This window comes from Saccostrea echinata, unplaced genomic scaffold, assembly GCF_033153115.1.
Source record: "Saccostrea echinata isolate AGI-Se365-2 ecotype Australia unplaced genomic scaffold, CSIRO_AGI_Sech_v1 ptg000031l, whole genome shotgun sequence".
NCBI lineage: Eukaryota > Metazoa > Mollusca > Bivalvia > Ostreida > Ostreidae > Saccostrea > Saccostrea echinata.
Genome location: NW_026889780.1, coordinates 19763 through 37145, shown reverse-complemented (window position 1 = coordinate 37145; position 17383 = coordinate 19763). Strand labels below are relative to the sequence as shown.

Genomic DNA, 17383 nt, shown 5'->3' with positions numbered 1-17383 from the left:
ACGTGGAGCTGACCATGACAAATCTACTGGACCAAAAGAAAATAGAAAATTGGTATGCCATTTATCTATTTCAGTAAAATGTAAACACAGTCCAACCCCTTTCACTTCTCAATATGTTTACTTTTTTAATAAGGTATAACTAAGTAAAAACAATCTCAGACAGTCTGATGAATTCAACTAGTCTTTGAGAGGAGAGGGAGTAAGTGCTCCAAAAGTTATTGTTGTCTTATGTACATCAATACTTACACATTAAGTGCATTACACATTTTGTACATTTATCTAGTTGGTAATTGAGAATTTTTTTCTTCTGATCATGAATAAATTTATGAGAATTTTCTTCTTCTGATCACGAATAAACAAAAGATGTTTAAGTTATTTACACTGTAATAAATATGAGTACTGCATAATCAAATTTATAACAATTTAAAATACATCACGTTATGTTTTAAGGGATAAGGGTTTAGAATAATAGTCGCACAAATTTTGTATTTTTAGTTTTAAAAACCCAAAAAAGTAATGGTAATGGTTAAGCATTACTTTACTAAAATAATGATAATGTAATGCATTACTTTAAGAAATTAGAGTAATGGTAATGGTAATTTATTGCTCAAATTCTAGAAGTTATGGTCATGTAATGCATTACTTTACAAAGTAATTCGCCCCAAGCTATTGACAGACACCTAAAATGAAATATATGGAGATAACGAACAGTATTCAAGCTCAAAAGCCCATTAAACAAAAGAAATAAGACAAAGACATTGTACAAGTTATAACACAAGTGTGGAGACCTATACGCCTCCTTAGACATTTGGGAATTAGACATTGATATATGAAAGTGTATGTCAACAAAACAGGTCAAAACAGTGTCATTCATCAGAAATTGTTGTCATAAATAAATTGCTAATTTTTGAAGCAAGTTTATTTGGAAATAATATTATAAGAATATATGGCGTCCTAACGCAACAACATGAGGTGGCTATATGTCTGCTTGTTCACGAATTGTTTTGAACACAGTGATAATGTCGTGCAACTAATATGTTGTGTTCGTCTTAGAGTTGCTATACTTAATAAAATATGATTATTGACTGCAAGACATTTCAAGACTTGATCATAATTAAACCCTAGCGCAAGTTAAAATTTTTAACCATTTATCAATTTTCAAAGTTAAATTTGACTAATAACCATTAACAAAAAATCAAATGGCTTTTAAAACTACAGCCATTTAAATTCCAGGACCTATATTTTTATTCCTATATGTCATGACCCGGAAAGAAAATATTATGAAGCATATAAAACAGCTGCAAAGTTTGATTTTATATTTCCTTTATCCGACTCTGGCAATTTACAGTTTTTCAATTCAACTCATATTAAAAATCTCATTGGTGATACTTATATTTTCCTTGAAGTTCCTTTTCATTTTTGCATTATAAACTGAAAAATATCCTTTTAGCAATGAGAATAAAATCTGCTTTAATGGTTTGTGAGGCAATTACAGTGTAAAATTGAAAGGATGTGGATCGTGCCATTAATAATATACCTTCACACTCAAGGTGTGTAGTTTTATAAATTCTAAAAACAACTTTAACACTGTAATCTTTCATATATTTTCGATTGTGAAATAAAAATGTTAATTGTAAATTCTATCTCTATCTAAAGTCAACTATCTCTCTCCCTCCCTCCCTCTCTCTCCCTCTCTCTCTCTCTCTCTCTCTCTCTCTCTCTGTGTATGTAGTGTGTAATGAAAAGAATCCTAGAAATTATGAAAATGAGATAAAGGAAAAAAAAAATCACATTCTTATTTTTCCCCATTTCAGATATCATGAGTTTGAAGTATAAAGCTGTGATTCAATCTTCATTGGGAGAAAAAAACACAAATAAAAGTTCATCTTCTGCGTCTTTAGCTGTTGATGGCGACCTTTATACGTATACTCAAATAGATAGTGGAATTAACAACTATTGGAAAATACTTTTTTCAAACAAGATCGATATATCCTGTTTTACTATTATATCCAGAGGAGGTTTGTTGTCTTTTTTCATGTTTCCAATGATAATTTTTATGAGGAAACAATGGTATAATTACTGAGTCACTTTCCGGGAGTCTATGATAATCAAGAAAATGGTTGATTCTATTAAAAAGAAAAGGAAGAGATGATTCTACCACAAAAGGAAAATATTATCTCTATAAATTGAATATTGTTTATTCAAATTTAGCAAAAGTTCAGTGCTTTACAATTTATTTGAAAATGTGCATTTTATCTTTACAATATCATTAATTTCAATGTTTAGGTACATTCAGAATAAGTATTGTATCAAGTTTTTTGGATTCTGAAGATCTGTGTGACAGTTTTAAGTTGAAAGGGGAGGCACGAATTCATAACGTAACACGATGTTGTCATAGAGAAATAGATGGTGATTCTTTTGTCATAACTCGCACAGACAGCGGACCATTGAGACTGTATGAAGTCAACCTGCAAGGTATAATTCATTATTTCTGCATTACCGCGATCATTTTTGTGCATAGATGGATTTGTATAATAAAGTGTTAAAAGTTATTAATGCGGTAAAGAGAAATCCATACTCATTTTAAAATACATTTGCAATAAAATTCTTAACATGAGAATTCAAACATTTTCAATGCTACTCCTTATAGATTGTCCTCATGGGGGATTTGGTTTCTCTTGTCAGAAATGCAGGGGGTGTACTTCCTGTGATGCTGCGAATGGAACGTGTTTATTATGTCCTTCATATAGATACGGCAAGACCTGTGAATTAGAATGTCTTGATAACTGTTCAAGTTGTGATATAAGAAATGGAAAGTGCCACATCTGTGAAAGATTTGCAGGAGAGTGTGACAAAAGAAAAGGAATTTGCACAAAATGTAAGCCTGGTTTTTTCCAACCTCCATATTGTTATAGATGCAGAGAGTCAATCCGACATTGCTCCCAGTGCAGCAATACTCAAATATGTGACAAATGTGAATCTGGATACCATGGTGACCAATGCAAAAAAGAAATCGCAATAGAAAACTCTAATTGTTCTCTCGCAAGCAATCATCTCTGTTCGACAATTCGTCAGATCAATGTCCATAGAAAAAATAATTATACAAATGGCATCAATACGGCAACCGAAGATAAACACAATACAAGAGAAAATACGCTTGAAGTTTTGGAAAATGATATCGGTGTTGATGGTATGCCAAAAGATTCAACAAAACGTATTACATTTTGTGGCTTTAATATTAATATATTACACTGAGATTTTTTTTTTTAAATTTTGTATTTTATAGCGTTCAAACCCCTTAACTGTACGTATCAGTCACTAATCCGTGTATTTTAAAACATACTGCACAAAAGTAGACAAAAAAGTTTCAAATTCAAATAGTATCTACATCAATTGAAAAGAGAAAGTGGTCTTGCAGCTTCTTTAAAAAAAGACTTTAAGTGAAAACAAAAGGATAGACATCTAGAAAGACCCCAAACATTATTTATAGTTTATTTCAGATAGCTGTGCTTAACTTGTTCTACCTACTCAAGAGTTTTCGTATTAGAGAATGCCCTATATACAACTTTACCTTAAACGTATTTTGTTTTAATTCGAATCGAATATATATATATATATATATATATATATATATATATATATATAAAGAGAGAGAGAGAGAGAGAGAGAGAGAGAGAGAGAGAGAGTTAACTGTGACAGTCGTTAATTGATTTTATGATATTTGGATATTTTACTTGAAAAAGACGTTAATGGTAATCTAACAACCAAGCTTTATGATAAACGTGATGACTTTAACTTTTCAATCGTCAACTTCCCTTACTTATGCAGCAATATACCTTCATCACCTGCATACGGGGTATATATTTCTCAGTTGATTCGATACGCTAGAGCATGCTCTACGTATGTACAATTTCTAAAACGAGGTAAATTATTGACAAATAAGTTGATGAAACAAGAATATCAGCCGTCTCGTTTAAAGTCATAATTTCGTAAGTTCTATGGTCGATACAATGACCTTGTCAGCAAATACAATTTATCATTGAGTCAAATGCTGACTGACGTTTTTCATACTAATTGTTAGGCCATTATTTACACACTGAATTGTCGACGGATTTTTCCGTTATTTCCTGATCATGACAAGGAGCACACGGCGGGTGTGACCGGTCGGCAGGGGATGCTCACTCCTCCATGGCACCTGATCCCAACTCTGATGTTTGGAGGTCCGTGTTTGCTCTGCTCCTATTTTGTATTGTATAATGGACTTTTGAGCTTGAATACTGTTCGTTATCTCCATATATTTCATGATATAATGCTGTTTAACATTCCATTCGAAAATTATTACCAGTTAAGGGTTCAAATTTAGGCCTATACTCGGCCAGGCTCTTGGCGAGAGTTTTTGACGTTTCGTCAGAAAGACCTATGACTTTCACTTTTATTACCAGGCACTTGGCAAGGGGACAGTCTCTTCCTATGTTTACGTCTTAGGTTTGACGCCGAATCGAAAACAGGCCTCTTCATTACGAAGCGATCGCCTTTCTATTCTACGGTGAATAGTCGAGCTATATTTAGTTTTTTACAACAATGTTAGGTACATTTTAATCAGTATTAGCAATACGTTTAACATAAGTTAAACATAATGAATGGTCAGCAGTTTGATTGTTGATAAGTTTCAAACTACATGTTTATCATTAGTAAATAACAATTATGTTAAATTTTGCATATTTCAAACTGTCTTGTTATACCGGTTTTCATATTTGAATATGAGACTTCTGATCAACATACATTTATGGACACGTTTAACACGGTTTAACACGTGTCTTGCTAAATTATTATTGTTGATTCAATGAATTTATCACACATTTTTACTCTTTTTTTGATTAAAAAACGGATACCGTTAGAACATGAAACCTAATGTTGGTGCTGTTTCTTATTCTTCTACTTGTTGTAAGGTATTTTTATAAAGAGTTTATATTCTTAATAATTATTCCATGAATTTGAATTGTGTAGTTAATTAAATATAAAGTTTTTAATTTCGACATATCTTTTACGAATTTATATTATTTTAATTCATTATTACAGATTGAACGTAATAAGAAAAAATAAGATTGCTGGTGCAGCACTCTTACAGGAACATGAACCTAGAGAAGAGCAGCCGTTAAACCATGTTGTACCACAGAACATTCTTCGGAACGAGGCCAACACGATATTTCTCGAAGAAATAACTGAGGCAGACGACATTGTTCTAGATGAAATGAAAAGTCTAGATGTAGAATATACTAATACTTTAGCTCATAGGATCCCCGTGGACAAGTTCATTGAGTACCGCAGCATCAGACGTGAAAACAACGTCTTTGAAGAAGAAGAATTTGCGGTAGAGTTTGCATTAAATTTTCAGTAATAGCCTATTAAGTTAAGGTAGTCCGATCCTCAGGATCTGACAATCAACAGTTAAGTAATTGAAAAAGCTCACAAAAATGTTTCTTAATTCACGGTCACGGTATACCCGAGTATATACTCCCCCTACATTTGATGCCCCTTAAGTTACATATACCTCGTCTGGGCACGTTATCAATGAGAAATTCAATTATTTATTTATTTATTTATTTTTTTGATTTTTGGAATTTGAAAACGTCATAGTTCTTTGGTACGTTGCAGGAAGAGTACATCTTCACGAAATTTGAATGCTGAAAATCAGTAAAATAGCTCTACGAGAGAGAGAGAGAGAGAGAGAGAGAGAGAGAGAGAGAGAGAGAGAACACTTTATATTATACGAAATCAAAATCGCTACAACCGGCCCATAGAAAACAATTCGAGTACGGAGGGCTCATCGAAAAAAAAACAAACAAACAAAACATTGGGCGTTTTTATCTTAATTTCATCTACTTAATCATGCGAATTTACAGTTATTGAATTGTTTTGTTGGTTTTCTTTCTTGTTTTTATTTATTTTTAAACATTTAGAATTCTTGTTTGTTAACATGCCGCTCCAGTATGTACATGTATGTAGTGGGGGGGGGGGGGGTCATGAACCAGTAAGGAACACAAACTATCCAAATGATCATTTACATGTATTTGAAACCAACTTAAAAAATATATATATTCTTATCAGTGGACCAGTTATTAGTTTTTGTTTGTTTGTTTTGGTTTTTTGATTGTTGTTGTTGTTGTTTTTTTAAAAGTCTTCCGTTAAACTCGCCTTATAAAACAATGATTTATAGCATGGAAGTCAATTATAAATGATCTGTAAAACGAAACTCCAGTTACACTGTATGAGAATTTTTAGTGATTATCACGACCTACATATACATGTAATGGACGACAACCTAGCTTAAATGTAAACTGCTAAATATGAAAACTTAGTATTTTACGTGTACAGTATGTCTCAGCTATTTCATAGATAAGATCATAATTCAGTTGTTTGTCTTTCAAACATTTGAATTACGATTTAGCAATTGCAATTACAATTAAAAGTTCCAACTTATTTTAAAACGCATGAATAATGTAAACAAATGAATTTGAAAGCTTTTTTTTATTAAGATACTCTTATCAATTTCACTCCATCCGATACATTGAAAATAAATTTAACACATTTTCTTCTTTTTCATTCGAGATATACTTAGCTTGTAAGTTAAGAAAAATAAAAGTGATAATTCTACGTCGAATGTACGGTGAAATTCTTGAAAAATTTATCAACTTTCTCCATATTTTTACTTATATGTACATGTTTCGATCGCCATAAGAACAGTAATGATCGATTTCACTACTGTATTTGGAATATACAAGGGGCGGGGCTTACCGGCGGCAAGATTAAAGCGGGGTCCGCTTCACGCACGAGTGAGTAAAGCGAACCCGGGAAACGAACGCCGGGTTCGCTCTAGCGGACCCAGAGCTGACCCCGAGCGAACGCAGAGCAAACCCGAAGCGCACCCAGAGCGGTCCCAAATTTTTCTGAAAGCGGACCCGCAGCGGACCCAGGAAGCGAACCCAGGGTGCGCTTTGGGTTCGCTGTGGTGTTAGGTTGTGTCCGGTTGGTACTGTAATGTGTATTTCCTCAAAGTTCATTATTATTGTATTATTATCATATTTTAAGGGGAAAATTATCAAATCTCAAATTTTTTTTCAGGTAATGTGAATGAAAACACGAGTTATGCATTTTTAAATTGTAAATTGATCAACAAATATATTTTAAGATAAAAAAAATTATAGGCATGTAGCATGTTTATTTACTTTTTTAAGACTTCAAGGAACATTTAATCATATTGAGATACATGAAATGAAAATTGTTGCATGAAAATGTATCAATAGCAGAGCTCTAATTTGAAACTTAATTAATTATTAAACAATAATTTTATGAGTTACCCTTCCTGGCTGAGGAGCGGATATTCTTTACTTTAAAAAGCTTAACTCATTTAAATAATTTCTTAACTGCCTTTATATTTTGTGAATTGAGTTGTTTTAGGAATTGAACGTTTTGGAATGCCTTTTAAATTTTTTTTTTAGTTTAAGCAATAAGTTGAATCATTTTAGAAAATACCGACAGGACTAATGGAACTATACACAGAGGCTGTAAAGAAAGAGAACATTTCTAAAAACCGCTATAGATACGTATATCCTTGTAAGTTACAACTCTGTTTCAAATAAATTCTTCTACACAAGATGAATAATAAATCGAAAAGTTACTCAATATAACAGCCATCTAGTATGTTTTGTTTTTGAACATTCATGCAAACCATATACTTTAAGATATGATAAAACATAACTGTAAACGAAAATGTACATGATTAAAAAGTGCTATGTATAAAAAATTCTAAACAATAAAACTCGTGAATACTAGTAAAAGGTCTCTTTTAAAACATAACTGTACACAAAAATTTACATGATTAAAAAGTGCTATTTGTAAAAAATTCTAAACAATAAAACTCGTGAATACTAGTAAAAAGTTTCTTATTGACATGGTTTCAGAACAGAAACGGAACATTCAAACATATAACGTATTTTAACGGATTATGAGGAAAATAGGCTTTCAAGGATAAAAAAAATGTAAACATTGCTTTTCAAAGTGTTAAAAATAAAAATAAAATGTACATTCAATGATGAAGTTTGCAATAAAGAAATATTTGTTCAATATATGAATTATCTACAATGATACTCTTTTTGTTGTAGATGATTTTTGTCGGATTGTACTTAGCACTTCCGAAGAACAAGGAAGAAATGACTATATTAATGCTTGTTATGTCGAGGTCAGGAATTGTGTTTGTTTTATTTTTAGTATTCTTTGTCTTATCATCATATAAATGACTCAAAACATTGAAATAGTTTATACGCTTTTATAAAACAAGTAATTATAAAAATGATCTGTGAATTATCACCATGAAATATGTGGAGACAACGAACAGTATTCGAGCTTAAATGTCCATTAAACATTACAAAATAGGAGCAGAGCAAACACGAACCTCTAAGACATCAGAGGTGAGATCAGGTGCCATGGAGGAGTGAGCATCCCCTGCCGACCGGTCACACCCGCCGTGTGCTCCTTGTCATGATCGGGAAATAACGGAAAAATCCGTTGACAATTCAGTGTGTAAATAATGGCCTAACAATTAGTATGATAAAAGTCAGTCAGCATTTGGCTAAATGAAAGATTGTATTTGCTGACAAGATCATTGTAGCGACCATAGAACTAACGAGATGATGACTTTAAACGAGACTACTGATATTCTTGTTTCATCAACTTGTTTGTCAATAACTTACCTCGTTTCAGAAATTGTTCATACGTAGAGCACGCCCTGGCGTATCGAGGTGATAAGAGTATATTGCTGTATAAGTAAGGGAAGTTGACGATTGGAAAGTTAAAGTCATCACGTTTATCATAAAGCGTCTTTTTCCAATAAAATATCCAAATATGAAACAGATGAGTGAGACTTTGTGGTGTCTTTTATTTCAAGCTCTACGGGATATATCGTGACGACTTAAGAATGGAAATAACCATAATTAAATAACAATACGTCGTCGATATATCTAAATGTCGAGTTGAAGGCCACAGCAAGTTTTTTCTTCTTTTCACCTAAAAGATTTTGAACAAATTCTGCTTCATATGAAAACAAATATAGGTATGCTAACGGGATCACAATTGGTACCCATAGGGAAATCCAATAGATTGTTGGAAGACTTGGTCTCCAAAGACCACATAGATATTGTCAATCAGAAAATCGAGCATCATTTTCATGTCAACTTCAGAGTACTTGTGTGTACAATCGGATTGTTTTTTAACAAAGTAATATTGCAAATGAACAATGACAAGGTAAGTAAATTTAGGCGTTCCATTTTTATTGAAAATGCAGCTGTCAACGATGTCAGAAAGTCTGGACTTTAATTTATCGTGGGGAATAGTTGTATATAAAGTTGAAAAGTCGTGTAAGTTTTTGTGCTGTTGATTTTGGTAAAATTTTGTGATTTCAAATGTTCCAAAAGTTCCTTGGCATTTTTTAGTATCCACATCTGAATTACACCACTTCTCGAATATATTGTTGCACAGTAATCTTGAAGTTTCTCCTTCACTACTGTTAATATCTTAGTGAGGAGTAAAGAAAGAGGCTTGGTAGAACATTTATTGGAACCCGCTATGTATCTTTGTTTGAAAGGATTTTTATGAAGTTTTGGAATCCAATATAGATATGGTAATTAAAATTCATTTTGATTGTTGGAATATTAAAAATATTCAAAACTGACATATGATTTTGAAGAATTTCCTCCCTGGAAAGGGAGCTATGGGTATACGTTGGATTACCACTTGTAGAATCGAATCCTAGTTCCTCTAAAATTCAATTTATATAATGAGCCTTACAAACAAAGACAATGTTGTTACTTGCTCTGTCAGCAGGGACCAGTACGTACTGATCGTGTAATCTATCTAATTCTATTTTCACTTCTGATTTATTGAATACAGTAGAATAGATGGTTTTCATACGGCCCCTCAATCGTTTAATGCGAGATTTTAACATATATCTGATACATTTAATCCATTCTGACAAAGTGTCAAGGTCTTCTTTTTCATGTCTGACCCAACGCCTAGCGTAATCCTCTAAAGAATCCATAATATGTATGAAATTAAGACGCCAGTTAAAGGATCGCGGTTCCCTACATTTAGGACCTTTTAAAATTAGTGATCGAAGGTCCTCATTATTAACTATATTTACGTCACCAGTAATAAGTGTCCAGCAGGACTATAGTTATAGGGTGAAGAAGAACATGAACACGAAAGAGGATTATGTTTCAGATATTCGATATCCAGGCCCTGTAAAGTTTTCTTGTAATTAAAAAGTTTGAAAGCAATAGTCGATGTATATTTGTAGGAAATACAAGGTGTAGTCTTCAACTTGAAATATGATGGAATGCAAGACTGGACGCTTTTGTGATTAAGAATATTACTTATATTAATATTCATTGGCTATAATGTCATCAAATGGTGACTGACTTTTTTCATAATAATTGTAAGGCCATCATTTACACACTGAATTGTCGACGGATTTTTCCGTTATTTCCCGATCATGACAAGGAACACACGGCGGGTGTGACCGGTCGGCAGGGGATGCTCACTCCTCCTTGGCACATGATCCCACCTCTGATGTCTTAGAGGTCCGTGTTTGCTCTTCTATTTTGTAATGTTTAATGGACTTTTGAGCTTGTGATACTGTTTGTTATCTCCACATGTTTCATGATAAAGAATATTGAATTTAAAAGATAAAGTTAATGAACAGTGGTCGATCTCAAAAAACCTACAATAACAGTTTGTGAATATGACATACATGTAAAACATGGACCCCTGAAAATTCTAGAGGATGGATCTATTATCCAGGAGGAGTAAGTATTCTCTATCGATCAGATACACTTGCTGTGAATACTTTGTACTGATCAAGTAGACGGAAGTCTTAATTATTGTAAAAGAAAATTGTTATGAAATATTTCAATCTAAATACGACCAAATGATGGGTGAACGCATGTCAGATAGTCAGACATAAAAACTCTACCTTTATTCTTATTTTGTTACAGGGTATTAAAGGAGATTCTACCTATATTGCAGCCCAAGGTAAATATGATTGATTGATATTGTTTAACGCCGAGTCGGGAATATTTCAGCCATATATCGTCGGTCCCAAGGTAAATATAAAAAAAAGTATTGAATAGGTATGAAGAAGCCAATTCTGTACTTCAATATTAAAAAAAATATCTGTATTGAATCAGAAAATTGGAAACAACATTTACTAGAAAATTTAAGTTAGCAGAATATTCAAAATCAATTTTATTTTAGTTCCTCTATTGATGATATGAAAAAAAAAATACTATACTTACATTAAATTCAACTTGATGCCTTAAAGCAAGTCCATAATGACATTGATAAAACCTTTTTAAGACAGTTTTTGTTGAAATAAATAATAAAACTGATAAATAGCCTAAATTATCTAGTAGGCATTTGTGACAAGTTATAAAATGTCTCAAGGCCCTTACCCCCCCCCCCCCTTCCCCCTCCGTAGCTTATTTTATGCCTTGATCTACTCCACCATTGCATATCGTAATTTTTCTTACTAATGATGTAATTAACATAATTTCCTACTCGTTCATTCGTGTCTCATAACTTTTATTTTATGTTCACTCATATTGCTGTAAACTGCGAAGAACTATTTTTTTTATATAGGACCATTTACTCCCACAACATTGATTGATTTCTGGAGGATGATTTGGCAGGAAAACAGTTCAAGAATTGTGATGCTAACAAATTTATTTGAAGGCGATCATGTAAGATATTATAAATGACGCCTTTTATTAGCATATAAAATGCTTTTCGAAAGATAAAGAGGAATAATGTTTTTATGGGTTTCAATTTTGTTCTTAATCTCGCTTAGAATTTTACAAATTGGCAAATATTGATATTAAGACCATCATTCATAACAAGAAACTCGCCAACTAAATTACGCCCTAGGTAATCCTTAAGTGTAAAACAAGCAACGAAAAGTAAGAAAAAAAAGAACTTACTCAAAAATGATTTTAAAATATAGTAAGTTTAAATTGGAGGAAATAAAATTTTTTTTTAATGTAGATGAAATGCCTGAAGTACTGGCCTGAGGCAGAAGATAAAATTGGTGACTTTTTAATTCGATTGGAATCACAAGACGTTTATGAAAACTACACAATAAGACACCTGGTTGTGCAGCAGGTCGAGAGCGAGGATAAAAACCCAGTAAGAATTATCATTTCTCCAATACACAGTACACCTAGATTTTAGCTATATACTTAAAACTCTAAGGATCTTTCAGAAAATTTGAAATCATAAAAGTGTACCAAAATCAATAACAATAAAACGTACAACTTTTCAACACTTTTCACGGCAAACTAAAGTCTATACTTTTTGACATCATAGACAGTTGCTTTTTTCAATAAAAATGGAACTCGTAAGTTTATTTACCTTGTCATTGGTCATTTAAAAAATTATTATCATTTTTTTAAAAACATTCTGATTGTACGCACTAGTACTCTGGGGTTGATATTAAAAAGATTCTTGAAGCTTCTGATTGACAATATCTATGTGGTTTTTGGAGGGTACAAATTGCACCCCGTTATTTACAGACCTACATGTATTTTTGTATTCATATTCATAAAGGCAAAAATTGACTGACGCTTTTCATTCAAATTATTTGGCCATTATTTACACACTGAATTTCTATGGATTTTTCCGTTTGCACGATTATGACAAGGAGCACACTGTAGATTTGACCGGGCGACAGGGATTGCTTACTCCTCGATGGCACCTGATCCCACCTCTGATATTTTTAGAGGTCCGTGTTTGCTTTGCTCCCAATTTGTATTGATTCAATGAACTTTTTATCCTGACTACTGTACGATACCTCCATATTTCAAAACTCAAATTATATATATATATATATATATATATATATATATATATATATATATATATATATATATATATATATATATATATATATATATATATATATACTTATATATATATATGAGACACTCAATCCTATTGACTGTAGACCAGGACAATTTTATCTGCTTCCTAAGATACACAAAGAAGGTATGCCAGGTCGCCCTATAGTTAGCGCTATTGGACACCCCACGGAGAAAATTTCTGAATACATCGATTTACATCTCCGTCCACACGTAGAGAATTTGCCATCCTATCTCAAGGACACCACGGACTACATTAACAAGACGCCCTCTACTGGCCTTCCAGATCATACCCTTCTCGTGACTATGGACGTCACATCTTTGTACACCAATATTCCGCACGATGAGGGTATCGAAGCCTGTAGAGAATTCTGGGATAGTAGATCCATACAAATTCCTTCTACCGAGTCCCTTGCCAAGCTCCTTGAACATGTTCTCAAGTATAACAACTTCATGTTTAATGGAGAACATTACCTGCAGGTTAATGGCACTGCTATGGGTACGAAAATGGCACCATCTTATGCCAATATTTTCATGGGCAGACTGGAACGCAACTTGCTACTTCAAGCACCATTTAGGCCCCTTAGCTGGTTGCGTTTCATTGACGATATAGAGATGAAGTGGGTGGAATGTCGCGAGAGCCTCGAGGCATTCATTTCGTTCGCCAACACCTTTCATCAGTCTATCAAATTTACAGTAGACGTATCTAATTCGAAAAACATATTCCTAGATACTACATCTACCCTGACTGATGGTGAAATCGAGTTCAGTCTCCACACGAAACCCACAGATTCCCATCTGTATCTTATGCCAACTAGCTGTCATCCCCCACACACATTTAAGGGTGTGCCTAAGGGTCTAGCCACCAGAATTCGGCGCATCTGTTCATCCCCTGCCTTATATCAAGAACAAAGCGGTCTCCTTAAGTCCCACTTATGCAAGAGAGGCTACAATGCCCGCACCGTACAAACTGCTATTGATGAGATGGCGGGACATGACAGGCAAAACCTATTACGCTACAAGGAAAAAGACAATAGCGGCAGGGTCCCTCTGGTAACCACATACCATCCCGTCCTTAAGAACCTCAGCGGTATCCTTCAAAAGAATCTGCCAATTCTCCACTCAAATAAACGAATGGCAGAGGTCTTTAAGGAGCCCCCATTGGCTGCATACAGGCGCCCGAGGAACCTGAAGGACATGGTAGTAAGAACCAGATTGGACAATCCATTACCTAACGGGGGCTTTAAAACTTGCTCTGACAGAAGATGTCTTCTCTGTAAGTACAGCTCTGACACAGACAGTTTTAACAGCCCCGTTACAGGCCGCAGCTACAAAATACTAGGGAATTTGTCCTGTCAAACAGACAACTGCATTTATCTCATCAGCTGCAAAGTTTGCTCCAAACAGTATGTTGGTGACACAGGAGATCTCCGCAGGAGAGTCAATAATCACCGTTCTACCATTAGGACCAAAAAACTCAATGAACCCGTTGGAGAACATTTCAACCTTGAAGGTCACAAATGGGAGGACATGACAGTAGTGGTTATTGACCATAATCCAAGATGGACAGACGCGCAGAGAAAAGGCAAGGAAAAGTTCTGGATGCACAGGCTGAAGTCATTCCGCCCTAATGGTATTAACAAACTTAATGACTTCACCAGGATGAACGTGAACTAGACCCAATCCCGAATTGTAACAAACAAGTTCATTCTCTCTATATAGCGTAAACTTTACCGTTAATTCGTATTAATAATCCTGGAACAACCTACCCAAATATTTACAGCTCACATTTTTGTTTATTTCTTTTTTCCGATTTCCAAATTTATAATATATCCAAATTCATATTTCAAAATTGTCCTTCCATATTATCTTTCTTTAATTTCTTTTTATCATGTAGAGTTACGCTATTTTGAGAGAATAAGAGAGTTACGCTATTTTGAGAGAATAAGACAATGTACGATTTACTGTTGGCCGTAATTAATTAGCGATAATTAATTCGTTCAATTATGTAAATCACACTTCACCGAGTACACCCGATAGACCGGACGCAATTCATAGCGCTCCGGATTTCTTTGTTCACAACTGTTTATAAACTCCAAATTAAACATGTAACCTTGTAAATATTTAGTGTTTGGTAGTTTAGTATTAGTGCTAGTTGTTTTTGCTTCTCTATTTCCTTTGTTTTTATGACTTCTTAACTTTTTTCTTTGTCCTGAGGAAGGGACAGGTTGTCCCGAAAATTTGACAATTATTATTGTTCGTGTCGTTGGTCATTTTTAGTGCTTTATATATATATATATATATATATATATATATATATATATATATATATATATATATATATATATATATATATATATATATATACTTGTTAATAAAAGACGAAAAGTGTCAAAAATTTCGTTTGGCAATATATTCAGAAATGTACAATTATATATAATTTTTAACCCAGAGGTGCAATATAAAATTGATTTGATAACTTTTCCAAATCCAACCATGATTCTTTTTTCTAGAACGAAGTTATTAAAAAATTGACCCAGTTTCACTTCACTAGTTGGCCTGATTGTGGAGTTCCGTCCGATGTTAATAGTCTTCTCTGTTTTCGGGACTTTGTGAAAAATGACAGACCTGATGCTGACGGTCCAATAATTGTTCACTGCAGGTAATGAGAGTTTATCACTTTGGATAAACAGTTATAAAGTTCCTTAAAAATATGCCAATCAAATGAGTCGCCTTTGTCTATAATGCTTCAATTAAAAAGGAACGAAAAGCAGAAAAAAAAAAACATTTATATTATTGGTATCGCTGAACAATATTATGAAAGCTTTGATATTTTGATGTATCTATAAACCCTTACATAGTGCTTTAATCAGTTCCTAGATATATTATGTGATAATTTGGTACTAAATACATGTACATGTATTTTACTAAATAGCTGTTACTGTAAATCTAGAAACATCTGAATATTTACTTGTGATAATTTATCATTTTAATGTTAATTTTTATATGTTGTCCAAAGACTAGTATTCAAACCTCTTGATTTGACTACAGTAGTCTAAAGCTCAATAATAATTTAAATTAGTATCGGTAAACTTCATTATCTTAAAATTCTTAAATTTTGGGAATAAGTTGGTCACGTATTGAAAAGTCAGTTTATGATTAATTTCCCTTTCTTTACTCAAGAATATCTAATATGTTTTTCTCAAACTAAACCATTATGACGTAATTCATGACGTGATGTTTACCTTAAAGCGCAGGTATAGGGAGAACAGGGACCTTCATTGCTCTGGATTATTTGTTGGAGGAAGGATCTACAATGAAGAGTGTGGATATCATCAACTGTGTATCCAAACTCAGACAGCAAAGGGCACATTCAATACAAACTAAGGTAAGATTTACAGCTGATTTAATTTATTATTTGTGAGAGGAAAGGTGTAAAAATCATTAATTTTGTCCTCAAGACGGTTGAGAACTAATTATATACAAAAAAGAATGTTTTTTTCTTATTTCTTCTGCATTGAACATTTTAAAAAGAATAAACGTTTCTTCCAATAAAATATTCTTTATTTTTATGACAATTTTAGGCGCAGTACATCTTTCTCTATGACGCACTTGTTCAAGGATTGAAGAATATTAGAAGATAGTCATTGTATCAACTTGTCGATGAAATTGGAAACCACGTCGCTTTTTTGTTAGGGACGCTCGGTCTACTTATGACCTCAAAATGTGTATAAACAATTGGTTTATCTTTTAACTTCAAACTAGATTGAAAATATGTATTATGCAATTTTTAAAAAAAAAATACATTGATACTTTTATTTCCTTTTTATTGATGGCAAACTGGTATTTTCAGATTGATGTCAATAAGTTATTATTGAACATAACATATGACTAGGAAAAAGAGGACAGAAATTCTTGTCCGGATATTTGAGATCGAAAAATGAAAAAAAAAATGCTTCCTGTGAAAAAGGTGAAGATAACGAACAGTGGTCGATCTCAAACCATATATATGATACAAATTTGTGAAGAGGGCACAAAACACGAAACCCCTTGAGACTTCAGAGGTGGGGATCAGGTTTCAAGGAGGAATAAGCATCTCCTTTTGCCCGGTTACACCCGTTATGAGCCCTATGTATTGATCAGGTAGACGGAACTTTCCGTACTCAAATTCAGTTTAAAAACTAAGACCTATCAATTGGATTGAACAGCTTCAGCAAATATACGAACCAGTGATAGCTGATATTTGCTAACAGGGTCAAAATAACGACCATTAAATTTATGAAATGCTGACTTTAAACGAGGTTGTTGAAATCCCTGTAACATCAACTTATCTGTCAGTAGCCTGTCTCGCTTTAAAATTTATCGTACGCAAAGTATGCTCCTAAGAATGGAATAAGTTGTTAAATGTAAACACCATA

The 17383-nt window shown here is 33.3% G+C and overlaps 1 protein-coding gene across 1 annotated transcript; it reads left to right on the top strand.

Annotated features, from left to right (window-relative positions):
* The first annotated feature begins 2809 nt into the window (after positions 1-2809).
* On the top strand, positions 2810-16655 carry LOC133197823 (receptor-type tyrosine-protein phosphatase alpha-like). Its single transcript, XM_061334014.1, has 11 exons — positions 2810-2992; positions 4443-4546; positions 5080-5371; positions 7527-7614; positions 8163-8239; positions 11049-11085; positions 11692-11792; positions 12094-12234; positions 15479-15627; positions 16218-16353; positions 16550-16655. The coding sequence occupies exons 1-11, from the start codon at positions 2810-2812 to the stop codon at positions 16607-16609; spliced, it is 1368 nt and encodes a 455-aa protein (XP_061189998.1). The 3' UTR covers positions 16610-16655.
* Positions 16656-17383: the final 728 nt, after the last annotated feature.

Coding starts and splice junctions, on each gene's coding strand:
- LOC133197823 (XM_061334014.1), top strand. CDS start 2,810: ATGGAAAGTGCCACATCTGTGAAAGATTTGCAGGAGAGTGTGACAAAA. Junction 12,235..15,478: donor AGAGCGAGGATAAAAACCCA/GTAAGAATTATC, acceptor TCTTTTTTCTAG/AACGAAGTTATTAAAAAATT. Junction 16,354..16,549: donor CACATTCAATACAAACTAAG/GTAAGATTTACA, acceptor TGACAATTTTAG/GCGCAGTACATCTTTCTCTA.